Source organism: Vigna umbellata, chromosome 2 (genome assembly GCF_029865625.1).
Source record: "Vigna umbellata cultivar VRB3 chromosome 2, Vumbellata_1.0, whole genome shotgun sequence".
In the NCBI taxonomy this organism is placed as follows: Eukaryota; Viridiplantae; Streptophyta; class Magnoliopsida; order Fabales; family Fabaceae; genus Vigna; species Vigna umbellata.
In genome coordinates, this window is record NC_142166.1 from 11,034,945 (window position 1) to 11,050,719 (window position 15,775).

At 28.6% G+C, this 15,775-nt stretch overlaps 1 protein-coding gene across 1 annotated transcript in view; it reads right to left on the reverse strand.

Annotated features, from left to right (window-relative positions):
* Window positions 1-13,382: 13,382 nt before the first annotated feature.
* LOC124828504 (U5 small nuclear ribonucleoprotein helicase) overlaps window positions 13,383-15,775 on the reverse strand; it is a 46,419-nt gene continuing 44,026 nt past the window's right edge. The window contains exon 49 of the mRNA XM_047301813.2: window positions 13,383-13,672. Within this exon, the coding sequence (XP_047157769.1) occupies window positions 13,601-13,672 (72 nt within the window). The 3' untranslated portion in view covers window positions 13,383-13,600. The remainder of the gene's footprint in view (window positions 13,673-15,775) is intronic.

The window sequence follows — 15,775 nt, forward strand, 5'->3', positions numbered from 1 at the left end:
TATGTTTATGATAATTGAATATATGCTATATGGAGGAGATTTCATAACTTATTTATACCACATGTTTTTTTAGTATGCTAATAAAGCTTTTTTGTAATATAATATTTCTACTATATAAATTTTTATTGATTGAAATTCATTGGAAGTTATAAAATTGTAGGTAGGTTTTACTTCGTATTTTAATGGATTTCTCTCTCATAAAATTGTACTTTGTAATAAAACAAGAGTGATGTTAGCACTTTTCCTTTCTGTTTTTCTCGTTGTTTTTGTTCACGTGTTTCAAAATCGGCCTTTTGTTTTAAACAATGCAATTAAGATAAATCCACTATTTTATTTTATCTAGATACATACATGGCCAGTGTTTTAAAAGAAAAGTGAAACATTTAAAATTCTTTTTACGGTATAAAATGTGAAAAGATAATTAGTTATAAACCAAATAACATTAATATAATTAAAAATTGACAAAATCAGTTTTAAATTTCATTGTTACTATTCATATACTTAATTTAACCAATTGTAAATGACCGAAATTATATTTTTGTTTTTCAAGAAGTTTTTATTGAACTATAAACTGTGATGCATGGTTCACAAGTCATTTTGTTTTGTTTCTTAATAATCCAATACTAATGACTTTGATTATACTTTGTATAGCTCAAAACCAAAATAAGTTAATGGTGAATGAAAAAGCTTCTTAGGGTATATTTATATCACATTTTAATATTTTTAATAATAAAAAGATAATTGTATTTAAAAGTTATTGTTTAAGTGCATGAGAATAGCTAATGAGTTATAATAATATATTTTAAGTAGTTGACTTTTTTTGTAAAGATAAAGATATAGTGAGACATTATATTGTTTGTCATAGTAGAATGGGATAATTAAGAAGATAAATATGAAATTGTTAGATAAAGTAAGATGTATGTTGTCTCATTCTTTGTTGAATAAAATACATTAGAAAGAGGATGATTAAGAGAACAATAAAGTTATTGGATATGACCAGGATCAATTTCAGAGGGCTTTGAAAAATAGACATTAGGAGAAGCTAGCAAAGCATGAGTATTACTACAATGAAGTCATAGTTCATGAGTTTTATGTCAATGCATATCCTTATCAAAATTTTGACAAAAACAAGTTTTTATGGATTAGGAGAAAGAAAGTACATTATGACATGGATATAATTAAGAGATATTTGGAAATCGCTACACTTATGTCCGATGAAGAAAGGATAGAGTTTCATAATATGATAAGAGATGTCAGAGTAAAGCAGCTGACTGAGCTCCTATATATTCAGGGTTGCTCCTTCGAACTAGGCAAAAGTGGTCACCATCAAACTTATTTAAGGGAAAGTGTAAATAAAATTTTGTAATATATCACAAGTTTAAATCTAAGCCATGTGAATGCTCCATTAATGTGGAGACAGAAAGAGAAAGATTGTTGAATATAATGGAGAGATGTAGGATATTTTTGGAATAAAAGAAAATAGTAAGGAGGTATAAAATATTTTTGGAATAAAAGAAAATAGTAGGAAGGTGCTAGAAGCACTTCAGGTGGTGGAGGGAGCAACACCTAGAGGCCGAAAGTCTTGAAGGTGCATGGCTGAAACACCCCTTTTCCTAAGCCTTCTGAAAGAACAACAACGCAATCCGCCACTCGGGCTAACAAGGGTATGTGATTTCCTTTGTATGAGATTGAATCCTGTCTACGTGTATGAATCATAAATTTCATTACTTTTAAGAGAATTTCAAATGTTTTTTTTTTATTTCTATTGAATTTTAATTTTGTAGACTTTATGAAGTATTTCACTTACTATCAAATACAATTATTTTAATACTAAATATATTTAATAATTAAAAAAGTTTACTTTGTAACTACTTAAATAATCTTGGTTCAGATTATGCTTTGAAAGGGCATGATATTGATATTTTTAGTCTATATTGACAAGGAATTAAAATTGTTTTAGTTAAAAGTAAAATAAAATAAAAATAAAAGTGATTAAATTGAGATTTTTTCTATAATATTTTTTTTTCAATCTTAATACATGGTATTGTTTGTATTTTCTCTTTAAGTGACAAAATTTTTATTTGATATGTGATATTTTTTTTAAATTTTTTTAAGAGAGAAAAAAACTAATTTGATGATTTAATTAAGATTTTTGAAAAGTATCAAGTGAGTGTTTAAATCTTAAATATAAGCTAAATAATAATGTACTTATTCAAAATATTCATTAACACCTTTTCATGAACTTGGTATAATTTATTTAAATAAATGCTTGTAAAGTTTACTAATATTCTAATTATCATAAATAATTTTCTTAAAAATCATACTCAGAAAAATAATAAAGAAAAGAACGCTCTAGCTCCTTCCTTACCAAATTCAAACGTGGATAATTAATTAAAAAACTAAAATAGAATAAAAAGGGTGTAAAAAAAATAATAGATGATATTTTCTCATGAGTTCTTTCAATTACCTCTTCCTATCAATAAAAGAAAAATGGAAGTCTCTGGAAGCTTCTTCTGCTTCCTTAAGGAAACTCTCAAACTTTCAAGAAATATCTTTTCCCACCTCATATACTAGCCATGCTTCCATTCTCTCTCACTTCACACATTGATCACCGAAAACTCGATACATCAAGATTCAAACCGATTCAAATTCTCTGTTTGTTCATTCTTCACTTTTGTCTCTTCGTTCCAACAAATCAAACTTCATTCAATTTCTCTTCGTTCGTTCCTCCACTCTTGTTCTCTCAATTTCACGAATCAAACCTATCATCTTACGAGCGATAAGAAGGTACGCGGTGATAATCTTCCATATTTTTTAGTATAAGATTCCTCCCATTTACACACTATTTTGCATGAAAGGTAATTTTAAATAGAATGGCAACAACGGGAAACCTTAGGAGGAGAGGAACAATGTTACAAGACACCTTTTACACATTATGTGGTTAGCGGAGGAAACTGTAGCTCATTTATTTTTTTATCTATGACATAGCCAACAAGGTGTGGAATATGTGCAATAGATGGATAGGTATAAGCATTACACGTCATAATCAACCCATGTTCATTTCTAAAAAATTTCCATATTTCCTTCTAACAACAAAGGGAACAATCTATGGAAAGGATTATGGATTTTTGTCATATGATTGGAGTCATAGGAATAAAGTTGTTTTTAGGCAAGAAAAAGTTAATGCAAAGAATATTTTCTCAGAGACAATTGAGAGTGTGGACATGGATGAAGCACAAAATTTCTATTATGAAAAGAGAAGAAAGGAGTGTTGGATTTCAGAACGACAGAGAAGTAAGGTGTGTGTACTTGCTTTTAACTGTTGAATGGGTAAAAGTAGTCAAAAGATTCTCTGTAATTCTGTAGTTCTGACAGAGGCACAATTGGAATAATAGAAAAATAGGGAGGTGTGGGGTGAGACTGGTGAGGTGTAGGGAGAAGCACTTTCTTTGAAAAGGTGATATAATTTGATCATTTTTGTTAGTACTATATTAATAATTTTAGAGACGTTTCGCGTGTCAGTTTATAGTTATTTTTATTTTATTTTATTTTATTTAAAAGTATTGTCACGTGTCAAGTCAGCCTCGTGACATATGGTAATCGTAATGTGAAGTGACAATAACAGTGTCACATGTCACTGTCAGTGCTAATTGTCATTGTCTTAATTTAAATTTATTTTTTATATTTTTTTATTTTGATTTAATTCAATCTATATACTTTTAAAATGGATTAATTTTTGTCCCTTTCCAAATTGAAACCAAATTTAAGTTTTATATAAACATTATACTCATATTTTTATTAAAACTAATATTTTTATTAAAATATTTTAACAAAATTAAGTTTATTTTTTTAACAATATTACGTTTATAAAATTGAACTTTATTTAAATTTTGTTTTAAATTTTTTAATTTGTTTGTATTGTTATTTTATTACATCATACTTTAATATTATTTTTTTATTTGAATTTATATTTCAGATAATTTTATATAAATTTATAAAAGAATTACCAATATAAGATTTAAGAATTTCCATACAAATGTTAGAGTTGGTTTTAAAATAATTATAGAAATAGTTAATAAAAAAATTAGTATAACATTTATATAAAAATTAAATTTGATCTCAATTTAGAGAAGGATAAAATTGCTCCATCTTAAGAGAAATTAGGACTGCATTTAATCAAAATAATAAATACATAGACTAAATTGAAATTAAGACAATGACGCTTGGAGCTAATAGTGACACGGTCATTACCACATCACATTGTCATTGTCACGTGACACGACTGACTTGACATATAACAATTTTTCTAAAAAAAGAGATAAAAAAATAAAAAAATGAAGAAAAACATAATGACATGTGACAACTATTTAATGATGTTAGTATACTAGTAAGGAACATTACAAAATTCTATGGTATTTTCAAAAATAAAGATTTAGTTAAGACAACAAGAAATTAGGGGACCAATTTTAGAATTTTGTTCGAAAATGGAGATCAAATATATAACTAAAAAAAAGAAAAAAGAAGTCTTTGTAAAAAGTGCAAATCATATTTATTAAAAATAGAGCTAAAACCATAGGAGAAAGATTTTGTATATGTGCATTATTATTAATCTTTTTAAATATTTAGAGTAGCTCATCTTTTTTAAGATTGAGTTTTCATGGTTCCTAATATGAAAGCTTTTTCTTTCACAAATGTAACCAAACTCAAGTTCCTTTCTTAGAAATCATTTTTCTTATTTCTTTCCCTAATGTATTGAGTTATCTTAAACCCAAAAAAGTTACATACAGGCATAATTTTCTCTTCATGCAAGTAGATCTCCCAAATAACTTAAAAAACGACAAAAGATATAAACTTAATGTGATTAAAATTCTAATCGGATAAATTATTATCTTTAATGTATATTCCGATATTCAAGTAGATAAAGAGATTGGTCAAAATCTTATAGAGAATATTGAAGAAGAGAATGATATTCTCTAAAAAGATAATAATTTTTATAAAATAAAATTCAATTAATAAATATTTTTTGTTTATAATTTAAACTTTTAATAATAAAATAATTGAATTACTTATAAATTTACCAATACTACTATACACAGTTATGTAAAAAAAATAAAAAAGAATGAACGAATTACAAATAAAAATTTGTTTTTGAAAATTAAGAAGAATTCTACACCATAAATAAATTGTGAATAAAACAATTCTTTCAATCGTGTTAGAAATAATGATAAAGATATTGTGTATATTATAAGTTAAAAAAAAGCGCAATTATGTAAAGAAAAAGAAGACGTTGAGTATTACACGATATATTAGATATTCTCAAATATCAACTCTTGCAAGAATTAAAAGAAATACTAAATATGATTAATAATAAAAAAATGAAAAATTTAGTTTTTATGGAATTTTGGATTATAATATAGACTACAATAATGAGTATGTATGCGTATAGTATAAACAATAATACTCTAAAAGTAAACTTTTTGAAAATAGAAAGAAAAACTTAAAAAATTTCCTCTTTAAAACATAAAAGTGATTATATTTTAAAAACATTTGGGGAGAATAGAAAATATAGTTTTTTTATAAATAAATTGTTTTTATACATTTTTTTTTCTTAAAAAAACATTCAATTTTGGTGTATTGTACATATATAAAACTAATTAGAGAAAGATGTGACATTGTTTTCTCTGTAGAGAGGGGGTTGGTAGGGTGATAAATGTTTATGCCATGGTTATGAGGTTGGGCTTTTTCTCTTATAACAAAAATACAAAAAGCATACTTAAAATGACTAGGTTTAATCATTCACTAAGTTCCTATTTTCGCATGGAATCTCAATTTCGTCCCTTTCTTTCTGAAAATATCAATTGGGTCTCAATTTTATGAAAATTGCAACAAATCGATCCTTTCCGTTAAATAGTGTCAAACGGCGTTAAAAAAATTTATGAGTGGATGCTGAGATGACGAACGAACGCTCGTCCACCAGCGAACGAACGCTCGTTCACCAGCGAACGAACGCTCGTTCACCAGCGAACGAACACTCGTTCACAGCGAACGAACGCTCGTCCACAGCGAACGAACGCTCGTCCACAGCGAACGAACGCTCGTCGACCACCGAACGAACGGTCGCCCAGTGTGGAACGAACGGTCGTCCAGCAGTAAGAGGTCCACGAGCGTTCGTTCGCTGGTGGACGAGCGTTCGTTCGCTGGTGGACGAGCGTTCGTTCGCTGGTGGACGAGCGTTCGTTCGCTGGTGAACGAGCGTTCGTTCGCTGGTGGACGAGCGTTCGTTCGTCATCACAGCATCCACTCATCAATTTTTTTAACGCCGTCCAGCCAATTTAACGGAAAGGATCGATTTGTTGCAATTTTCATAAAATTGGGACCCAATTGATATTTTCAGAAAGAAAAGGACGAAATTGAGATTCCATGCGAAAATAGGGACTTAGTGAATGATTAAACCAAATGACTACTTCTTCATAGATTTGAAAAAGAGAAATAATCTTTAGAAGAATAAATTATCCAATAAATTAAAAGATAGAAATAGTATTTGAAAGAACCACTTTTTAAATTTAATTAAGATTCTAAATTGATATATTTGGCATTTTACATTTTTTGAAAATTAATTTCGAAAGATGGAAATATTTAAGTGCGCTAAAATCTAAATAATTCGGTACATTTTTAAATACTATAGATTATTTCAAAGTATTTATTTAATATATAATTTTGACTTGTGCATAAAACACGACTTATTTTATGTTTGAATATTTTTAGATTTTCAACTAATTCAGAAAAGTTCATAACGACGGCAAAGTGCAGAACTAATGAAGAAGTCCTGTACATTAATGATTTTCGTTTTGGACTTTATTATCTTATGTTAACATTTTCTTTCTTTTTTTTCTAGCTTTGTGCTTGTGATTGTTTTAACATAAAAGTAAATAGTTAATCTTTTTTATGTTAATAAAATTGATTATTATTAGTTATTATTAATACTGATGTTATTTCATACATTAATAATTTTTAGTTATAAAATAGTGTTTTGTTTAATTAATGAAATGCTTAATTATTTTTTGTTTTTAAATTTGATTTTTATTTCATGATTTTTTAATATTGATTATTTTATAAGTTTTGAATATTTTTATTTAATTTTTCCATTGAGTATTTAATTTTTCTTTAAAAGGTTTACATTAAAAATTTACAATTATATAAGATAAATGATGGGGAGTTACTCTAAGGTCATTGTCCTTTAGGCATTTTTCTATGTCCAAAAGATATTTTCTTTATATATATATATATATATATATATATATTAATTTGTAAAATTGTATTGAGATATATGATATAAAATTACAGCAGAAGCTATGGTAGATGGTCATTGATATTGATAGATGTTTACTTCTCAACATATCAAGTACAGCAAAAGAAAGACGTATGTGGAATTGTGAACACCATATATTTGGGAGAAGTTTACTTCTTAACTTGAGTTTCAGTTGTTGGATACAAACAAAATTTCACATCAAATAAAATATAAAATACACATAAATTTATATATACATAAAATACATTTTTTAATAAAAGACCTTTTGGTTGCATGTGTAACATTATGAAAAGGAAAATGTGTCTTTTTAGTTATATTTAATTTCGGGCAAATTTATTTATATATGTTTATGATAATTAAATATATGCTATATGGACGAGATTTCATAACTTGTTTATACCACATGTTTTTAGTATGCTAATAAAGCTTTTTTCTAATATAATATTTCTACTATATAAATTTTTATTGACTGAAATTCATTAGAAATTATAAAAATGTATGTAGGTTTTACTTCATATTTTAATGGATCTCTCTCTCACAAAATTGTACTTTCTAATAATAAATTTTAATTGATAAAGTAAGAGATAAAAAAAAAAACCAAGAGTGTTGTTAGCACTTTTCACTTTCTCTTTTTCTCGTTGTTTTTGTTCACGTGTTTCAAAATCGGCTTTTTGTTTTAAACAATGCAATTAAGATAAATCCACTATTTTATTTTATCTAAATACATACATGGCCAGTGTTTTAAAAGAAAAGTGAAACATTTAAACATCTTTTTACGGTATAAAATGTCAAAAGATAATTAGTTATAAACCAAACAACATTAATCTAATTAAAAATTAACAGAATCAATTTTAAATTTCTTTTAAATTTCATCGTTACTATTAATATACTTAATTTAACCAATTGTTAATGACCGAAGTTATATTTTTTGTTTTTCAATAAGTTTTTATTGGACTATAAATTGTGATGCATAGTCATTTTATTTTGTTTCTTAATCAATCCAATACTAATGACATTGATTATACTTTATAATGGAAAGTTAATGGTGAATGAAAAAGCTTCTTAGGGTATATTTATATCACATTTTAATATTTTTAATAATAAAAAGGTAATTGTATTTAGAAGTTATTGTTTAAGTGCATGAGAATAGTTAATGAGTTAGAATAATATATTTTAAGTAATTGAAATTTTTTTGTAAAGATAAAGATATTATGAGACATTATATTGTTTGTCATAGTAGAATGGGATAATTAAGAAGATAAATATGAATTTGTTACATAAAAAGATGTATGTTTTGGCATTCTTTATTGAATAAAAGACAATAGGAGGAAGTTGTCAACAGAACATGTTATTTGGTGAACAATTCTCCATCTATAGCTAATGGAATGAAAACTCTACTTGAAGTATTATGTGATAAGTCGATAGACTACTTTATAATAAACGTGTTTTAATGTTTTACTTGTTCTTGTATAAGCGATGGTAAGAGACAAGAAGGAGATTTTAGTGGTTGAAGTAAAAAAAATGGTTTAGAACTTGTTGGTAAGGTCAGTATTTATTTATTGTATGCTCATGTTTGCTTCAATTGATTTTTATAGATTTAATATCTTTCCTTTTAGTTTTACTCTCTACATTTTTGTTTCATGGAAGTTACTAAACTTAAAATATAATTTCATAAATTTATTTCTATAATGAAAGAAATTTGTTTATTCTTTAAGAGAGTTTTATCTTAACTCTTACACGCCTTTCACCTTCCTCTATTGCTACCGTAACAATGATTATAGAAGAACTAATAAAGAAGGAGAAAATAAACTTCAAGAACAAATAAAAGAAGCATGACAAAGATAAGAAAAAAAGAGAAGATTTCAATGAAGAGTCAAAAGATGGAGACTCCAAGAAAAGATAAGAAGACACGTAGACTAATAGATTCCTCATATTTTAGAATATTCCTTCATTACTTGGAGTTTTCTATAGTCCAAAGATACTTGAGATAGTCTTGCCTAAAATTAGAGAGTTTAGAAGTGACTTTTAGAGAGCTTCTAACTTGCACATGTTGCTTTCAAGTGCAAATAGGTAGTTGGACTCTTCCATTTAACTCTTCAAGCCTTTGAGAGTCATTTTGTGACTTTTTAGAGTGTAGTTTGTGCCATCTATGTAACTTGGAGGAGTCATTGTGAGTTTTTCGTTACTTCAAGGATTAAATTTTTTTATTTAAGGAAATGCCTACGTACACTCGTTTAACAACACTATCCATAAACTAATGGTCAGGTTGAAGTTTCAAATAAAAAAATAAAAAAAATTATGGAGAAAACAATTTTGAACTCCAGGAAGGAATAATATTTGAAATTAGTGACACATTTTGGGCATATAGGATAACATTCAAGATTTCCATAGGCTTGACACCATTCCAATTAGTATATGGGGAAGCTTGCCACTTACTAGTTGAGTTGGAGCACAAAGCTTTCTAGGCTTTTAAGACTCTCAATTTTGATTTAAAAGTTGTTGGTAAGAAAAGAAAACTGCAGATGCTGGAACTTGAAGAACTAAGGTTGCAAGCTTATGTCTCCACAAAAATCTACAAATAAAAAATGAAGGCTTATCATGACAAGAAGATCTTAAAGCATGAATTCAAGCCAAACCAATTGGTCTTGTTCTTCAACTTCAGACTGAGGTTATTCCTAGGGACTAAAATCTAAATGGTCTGGACCATTCATTGTGAAATCAGTAAAATCATATGGAAAAGAGGAAACTCATTTTAATGGTTACTTTGTCGATGGCCCTAAAATGAAAAGTTGTTGATGATATTCCTACTCTAAAAAAAAGGAAGAGTGTTGCAATCACTTCCATTAAGAGGAAGGAACCAAGTCTATTGGTTAAAACTTCAAAAGACTCCTTATCTAATACTCTCATTCCATCATCACCAATAGCACAATTGAGGCATAAGAATAAGACTTAGCCATGCAACTACTTGAACTGGCAGCATAGTTAGGGCTTCCACTCCTTCCTCAACAATTTTTGCCACTCCTATATCACCTACATCCACTCCTACGACAGGGGAACCCATTGTTGCTACCCATGAATCAATGGGACATGATAAGGTTTTAGACACAGTTCAAGCATCAACAGTTTCTAGACCTAGAAGAAAGATCAATATTGGCTAGAGAGAAAATTTCAAAGGCCTATGGAAAATAGACATTAGGGGAAGCTAGCAAAGCCTGAGAATTACTACAATGAACTCATAGTTCATGATTTTTATGGTAATGCATATCCTCATCAAAATTTTGACAAGAACATGTTTTTATGGATTAGAGGAAAGAAAGTACATTATGACTGAGAGATAATTAAGAGGTACCTGGAAATCCCTATGCTTATGTTTGATGAAAAAAAGAACAGAGTTTCATAACATGATGAGAGATGTCATAGTGGACCAGCTGACTGAGCTTCTATGTATTCAGGGTTGATCCTTCAAACTAGGCGAAGGTGGTTAGCCCTAGAGGCCTAATAGTGGAAACATGTGAACCTTAATACAAATTTGGGTGACATTTCTCTTCTCTAATATCCTCCCCAACTCCCATGTCTTGAGAATTACATTTGACAAGGCATAATTGCTATATTGTATCGTGCAAGGCTATATGCTGGATATTATAAACCTTATAACTGATGATATATTCAAGACGATAATCTTGTAGTGGACAATTCAGGGGACAACTAGGGCATTAAGATATCCAAACTTAATAACAAGCCTATGTAAGATGAAAGGAGTTCTTATTGCTGATCAACCACGAAAGAAATTGAGACTACTAATCATTAATGCCTATTTGGGTTAATTGCATGAATCCTTTGGATAACGTGGAAGCCTCTATTTTCAGAAATAAATCACCAACTCCTCCTACCTTAGCACCAGAATAGGCTCCTCAACAACCAACAACACCTCCACATGATCACTTCCATGAGCAAAAGGAAGCCATCCACTCTATCATGACATGAATATCATATATGCAATAACAACTTGCAGTAATAGTGTTTGAAGTTGATTTTGGTTTTAATTTGGCACTTATCTTGCTTTGATTATGTTAAATATTTGTATAAATCATCCCAATTTGACATGTTTTACAGATTTTCATGACCATAGAAAGTAAAAGGAGAAAAATTAGAAATATGGAGGAATTCTAAATGCTATCACCATTGAAGTCATGCTCTGGAAAGAGTAGTTCCTCTGTTTTGAGAGACTTCTGGACAGATTCTAGAGAGAGAGACTTTAGAGAGTTTCTTATACATTTTCTTCTATACTTTAAAGAACATTATTAGAGAGTTAGGAGATGAGGTCTTTTCTTTGTATTGAATTTTTTCCATCCATCAAGAGGAGCGAAATCTCCTAAGTGTTGAATTGAGATATAACCCTTTAAAACTCTCTTGTAATTGGTACTGTTTTATTTATAAAAGTATGCTTTTAATTACATGTTTGTGATTGTTGGATGAATTGTCACTCATCTTACTTCACTGGATTGGGATTGAATGGAAAGTGGTTTAAAGTTGTGGTTCAATCAATTCTCCTCCTGCCTTTAAATGCTAGGAATGCATATAAGATTCTAATTGGTTATAGAGTCTTGATCTTAATGCATGTGATCCATTCAAGCACTAAGGAATCATAGTGAAGTTTGGTGATCTTAGACTCTTGGTGCTAAAAATAAACTTAGAATTTCATTAAAAGAGAACGCTTAGGACATGATTAATTGCATCTTCGTAATTAACAATTGAACCTTTACAAGAGAGGGACAAAATAATGTAGTCGAGCTTCAACACATGTTTAGTTTTGGATGTTAATCATTTTCAATTCTAAACTGTTTTACGACGCGTTTTACTAACAAAATGACCTTGTTACAAAAAATCAACTCTATTTTATACTCTAAGCAATTCTTTAACTATTTCATTCACGGTTAAACTAATTAGAATATTGTGTATTTTGTCAAATTCTTGCATATACAACACTTGTAATACTATAAAATACTTAATAAACTTGTTGATATATTTAATTGTTTTATAGAAACGACAACACGTATGAAGACGATAAAAGAAATGTTTAAGAAGAAGTAGATGATTGTGCATAAATAAGAATGATATTTTTGCCCATAGAGTAAGTACTCACGGTTTCTTTTTCTTTCTTTATGTAGTTGATGAAACTTGATGAGCGATCAATTTGAAATTGTGGTGATTGCATTATCCAATGTCAGTTACTTAAACCTTAGTGTGGATTAATACGGTTGTATGCGTGGTTTCACAATTTTCTCTCTTCTACTTTTTCTATTTTTGCCATTCCATGCTTGCCAAAATGACAGAGGTGCAAAGTTTTTATTCTTTTGGACTCCCAATCTGCGCGCCTCAGCTATTACAGCTAAATTTGATTTGAAAAAGCTAAGACTTCGATTATATTGTATGCTTTATTTATTTTTAATTACAATTTACTTAAATACTGATTATTGATTTCCTAAATATGGTTTTTTAATGACTCTAATTGCATTTATAAAGATTAATAAATAAATCAGAATTGAGAGTGCTTGTAATTACTAGAAATATATAAAGTATTATAGTTAATCTTTAATAATTCACAAACGATATTTATTCTAGGTAATCTAAAGACAGTTTCATATAGGTAACGAACCAACAATATTTCATTTGAGTTTCCTTAAAATACGTATTTGCTTGATATAATTTGTATACTTGATTTATCAAACTATTAATTATTTTCTTGTTATAATTTGTATACTTGATTTATCAAACTATTAATTACTTCATATCAAGATTATTATGAAGTATACCACATTCAAGAATATCATTTAACATATTAATACCTTTGGAGCCTGGGAAGCATTCTGCAATTACATTCGTAGCATTTTTTCCAATTGAATTACGTTGTTTACCTGTAGTATAGTTTGATATATCTAGGAGATCCATTTCTTGAACATTTATTTAACGTTAAGACGTCTCTAGGATCTAAGATCGGTAAATATTTGCATTTGCATATGATTATCTGAATGACGACATGATTTGCAAAATATATAAAAATAAAGACATAATATGTGAATAAGATCCTTAAGATTATCTATGGTACATATTAACTACAAAAAAATGCAAATCCTATGGATATGGGTATTACAGATTAAATCTTGGAAAGCTGAAATTGTAGTTAGAAAAAAAAAAGAACAACCATGAAACCACACCATATATATATATATATATATATATATATATATATAACATGTAGAAATGGTCCTGACCAATGAGTTTTAACATACATCAAGCTTTTTCAATGGAGTGTTCTTGTTCAAATCCAATGTAACAATCGGAGACTAAAATCAGTTTTACACCCTGCAAGACAATATTACCAAACAGATGCAAGAAAAAGTTACTCAGTACCACCGAATCTAAACCTGATGACAATCTAAAGTCAAATCAAATCAAATAAATAGATGTCAAATTAATTCTATGAAAATGAACTTTTGCCTTAAGACTCACGTTGTTTAACCATGCTTTAGCTACAAGACCAACACGAGAAAAAAAAAAATGTAGTGTATTCATGCCCTAGACTCTAATGCCAAATCTACTTTTTTGGGATGTAAGAGAAATAAGAATATAAAACAAAGCACGTAAATAAACACAGTTTGTTACACTATGAAGGTCAATTTTGTACAATGCAGCTTCTTTTATTAGTACCAAAGTTTCATTGTTCTGAATTTGATGTCTTCCCTTGAACAAATATTAGAAGCCCCAAGTTACGTAAGTCAAGATTAAATTTAAATTATATTAGAGGGTAATTCATTTTTATAGAAAATTTGAAATACTTTAGATGAAAAAATGTTTTGTTTGGGTAAGAAATTATAAAAGAAATTTAAATTTAAATTATAGACATTTATGAATAATTTGATTATTTAAAATTAAATTTCAAATTCTACATAAAAAGTAAATTTCAAATTCTTCATACTTTATTTTCTCTCATGTGCCATTTTATCTTTTTGTTCTCTGTTAGCTTGAACAATGTGTGTCACTAGCTTGGCTTCGATTGGAACTTGGTAGCAATTTCTTTCAAACTAAAGTCGGTTGTGGTTTATCACCAAAATTATTTTTTGTTCATACAAACTTGTATTATTTTTCATTCAACGTTATTCAATTCTTTTTGTCAACATCTATTTTGATTGTCGCCTAATGCTAAGCACATTATTCTTTTCGATTGTGGCTATATTTTGGGCAAAGTCAACCGGATTTTTTTTGCCAATGTAAGTCAAGGTTATATATCAATTGACAGTCAAGATTTTCTTAATCAACATGGATTTTTCTTTTTTTCGGTTGATGTTAGCCAAAGGTATTTTTATCAATGATAGTGGAACTATTTTTTTACTGTTGAGAGTTTTTCAATACAAGTTTATTTTTTGGTAACTAGGCCAAAGATATTTCTCAATTGACATCATTAGGATGTCCAATATAAGTCAAGGTTATTTCTCAATCAATGTTAGCCAAGGTTTTGTTCACCAATATAGGCAGAACTATTTTTTGAAAATGTCAAATAGTTATGCTTCAGCCTCAAAGAGAGTGTTAGAATAGTTTATATCATCCTTTGAGAAAAAAACTGTTATCTATTGTAGTATCCTAGGGTTTTCTTTTTCTCTTTCATAAGGCTTTTGTTGTAAGCATTTGATCCTTATACATATATGAACATAAATAAACAGTGAGATCTAAATTAAAATCTCTTAAATACTTTTTTCCTTATGTATTAGGAACATTTCTATTTATTCCTTAATAATATCTTTATATTAGAGAATATCAAATCTCCACTATTTATTATATTGATTCTTTTCTTCTCATATAAATAAAGCATTCGTGATGTCTCAAGAACAGACTGTTTCAGCCGAATGTCTCTTTCTTATTGTTTCAAATAGAGTGTATTTAAATTCCTTAATATTGTGAAATTTCCTATTCAGACATGTGGTCATTAGTTTGTAGGCAAAGGGTTGTCTCTGGAAAATTACTAGTGCTTGAATGGCAAAGTAGCTAGCACTTCCCATGACAATCCACTAGGTGATTTTGGTAAGAAACAATTAAAATCTTCATAATTTGTAAGCAGAGGGCTTTGATGATCAAATTACTAGGGCTTGCTAGGGCTTGAGTGAGAAAGTTGTTGGAACTTCCCGGCAATAGGGTGACAAATGTTCTAATTTTCATTTGTTAGAAAATGGAAAACTGATGCTTGAAAATATTTTCATTTCAGCTTCTGATTATCCCTTCATTATTTCCCGGTCCATTTTGGGTGTTACAAGATCCTACTGATGTAATGTAAATAGTTGACAATTCACTTCCACCCTGTAGACATGTATGGGAGACATTGTGTTTCTTGGAAGTTTTGAACAGAATTCATATTATTTGTATCATGGGTATATGAAGAACAAGAGCTGAAGGAGAACCACAAATTGGATGGAT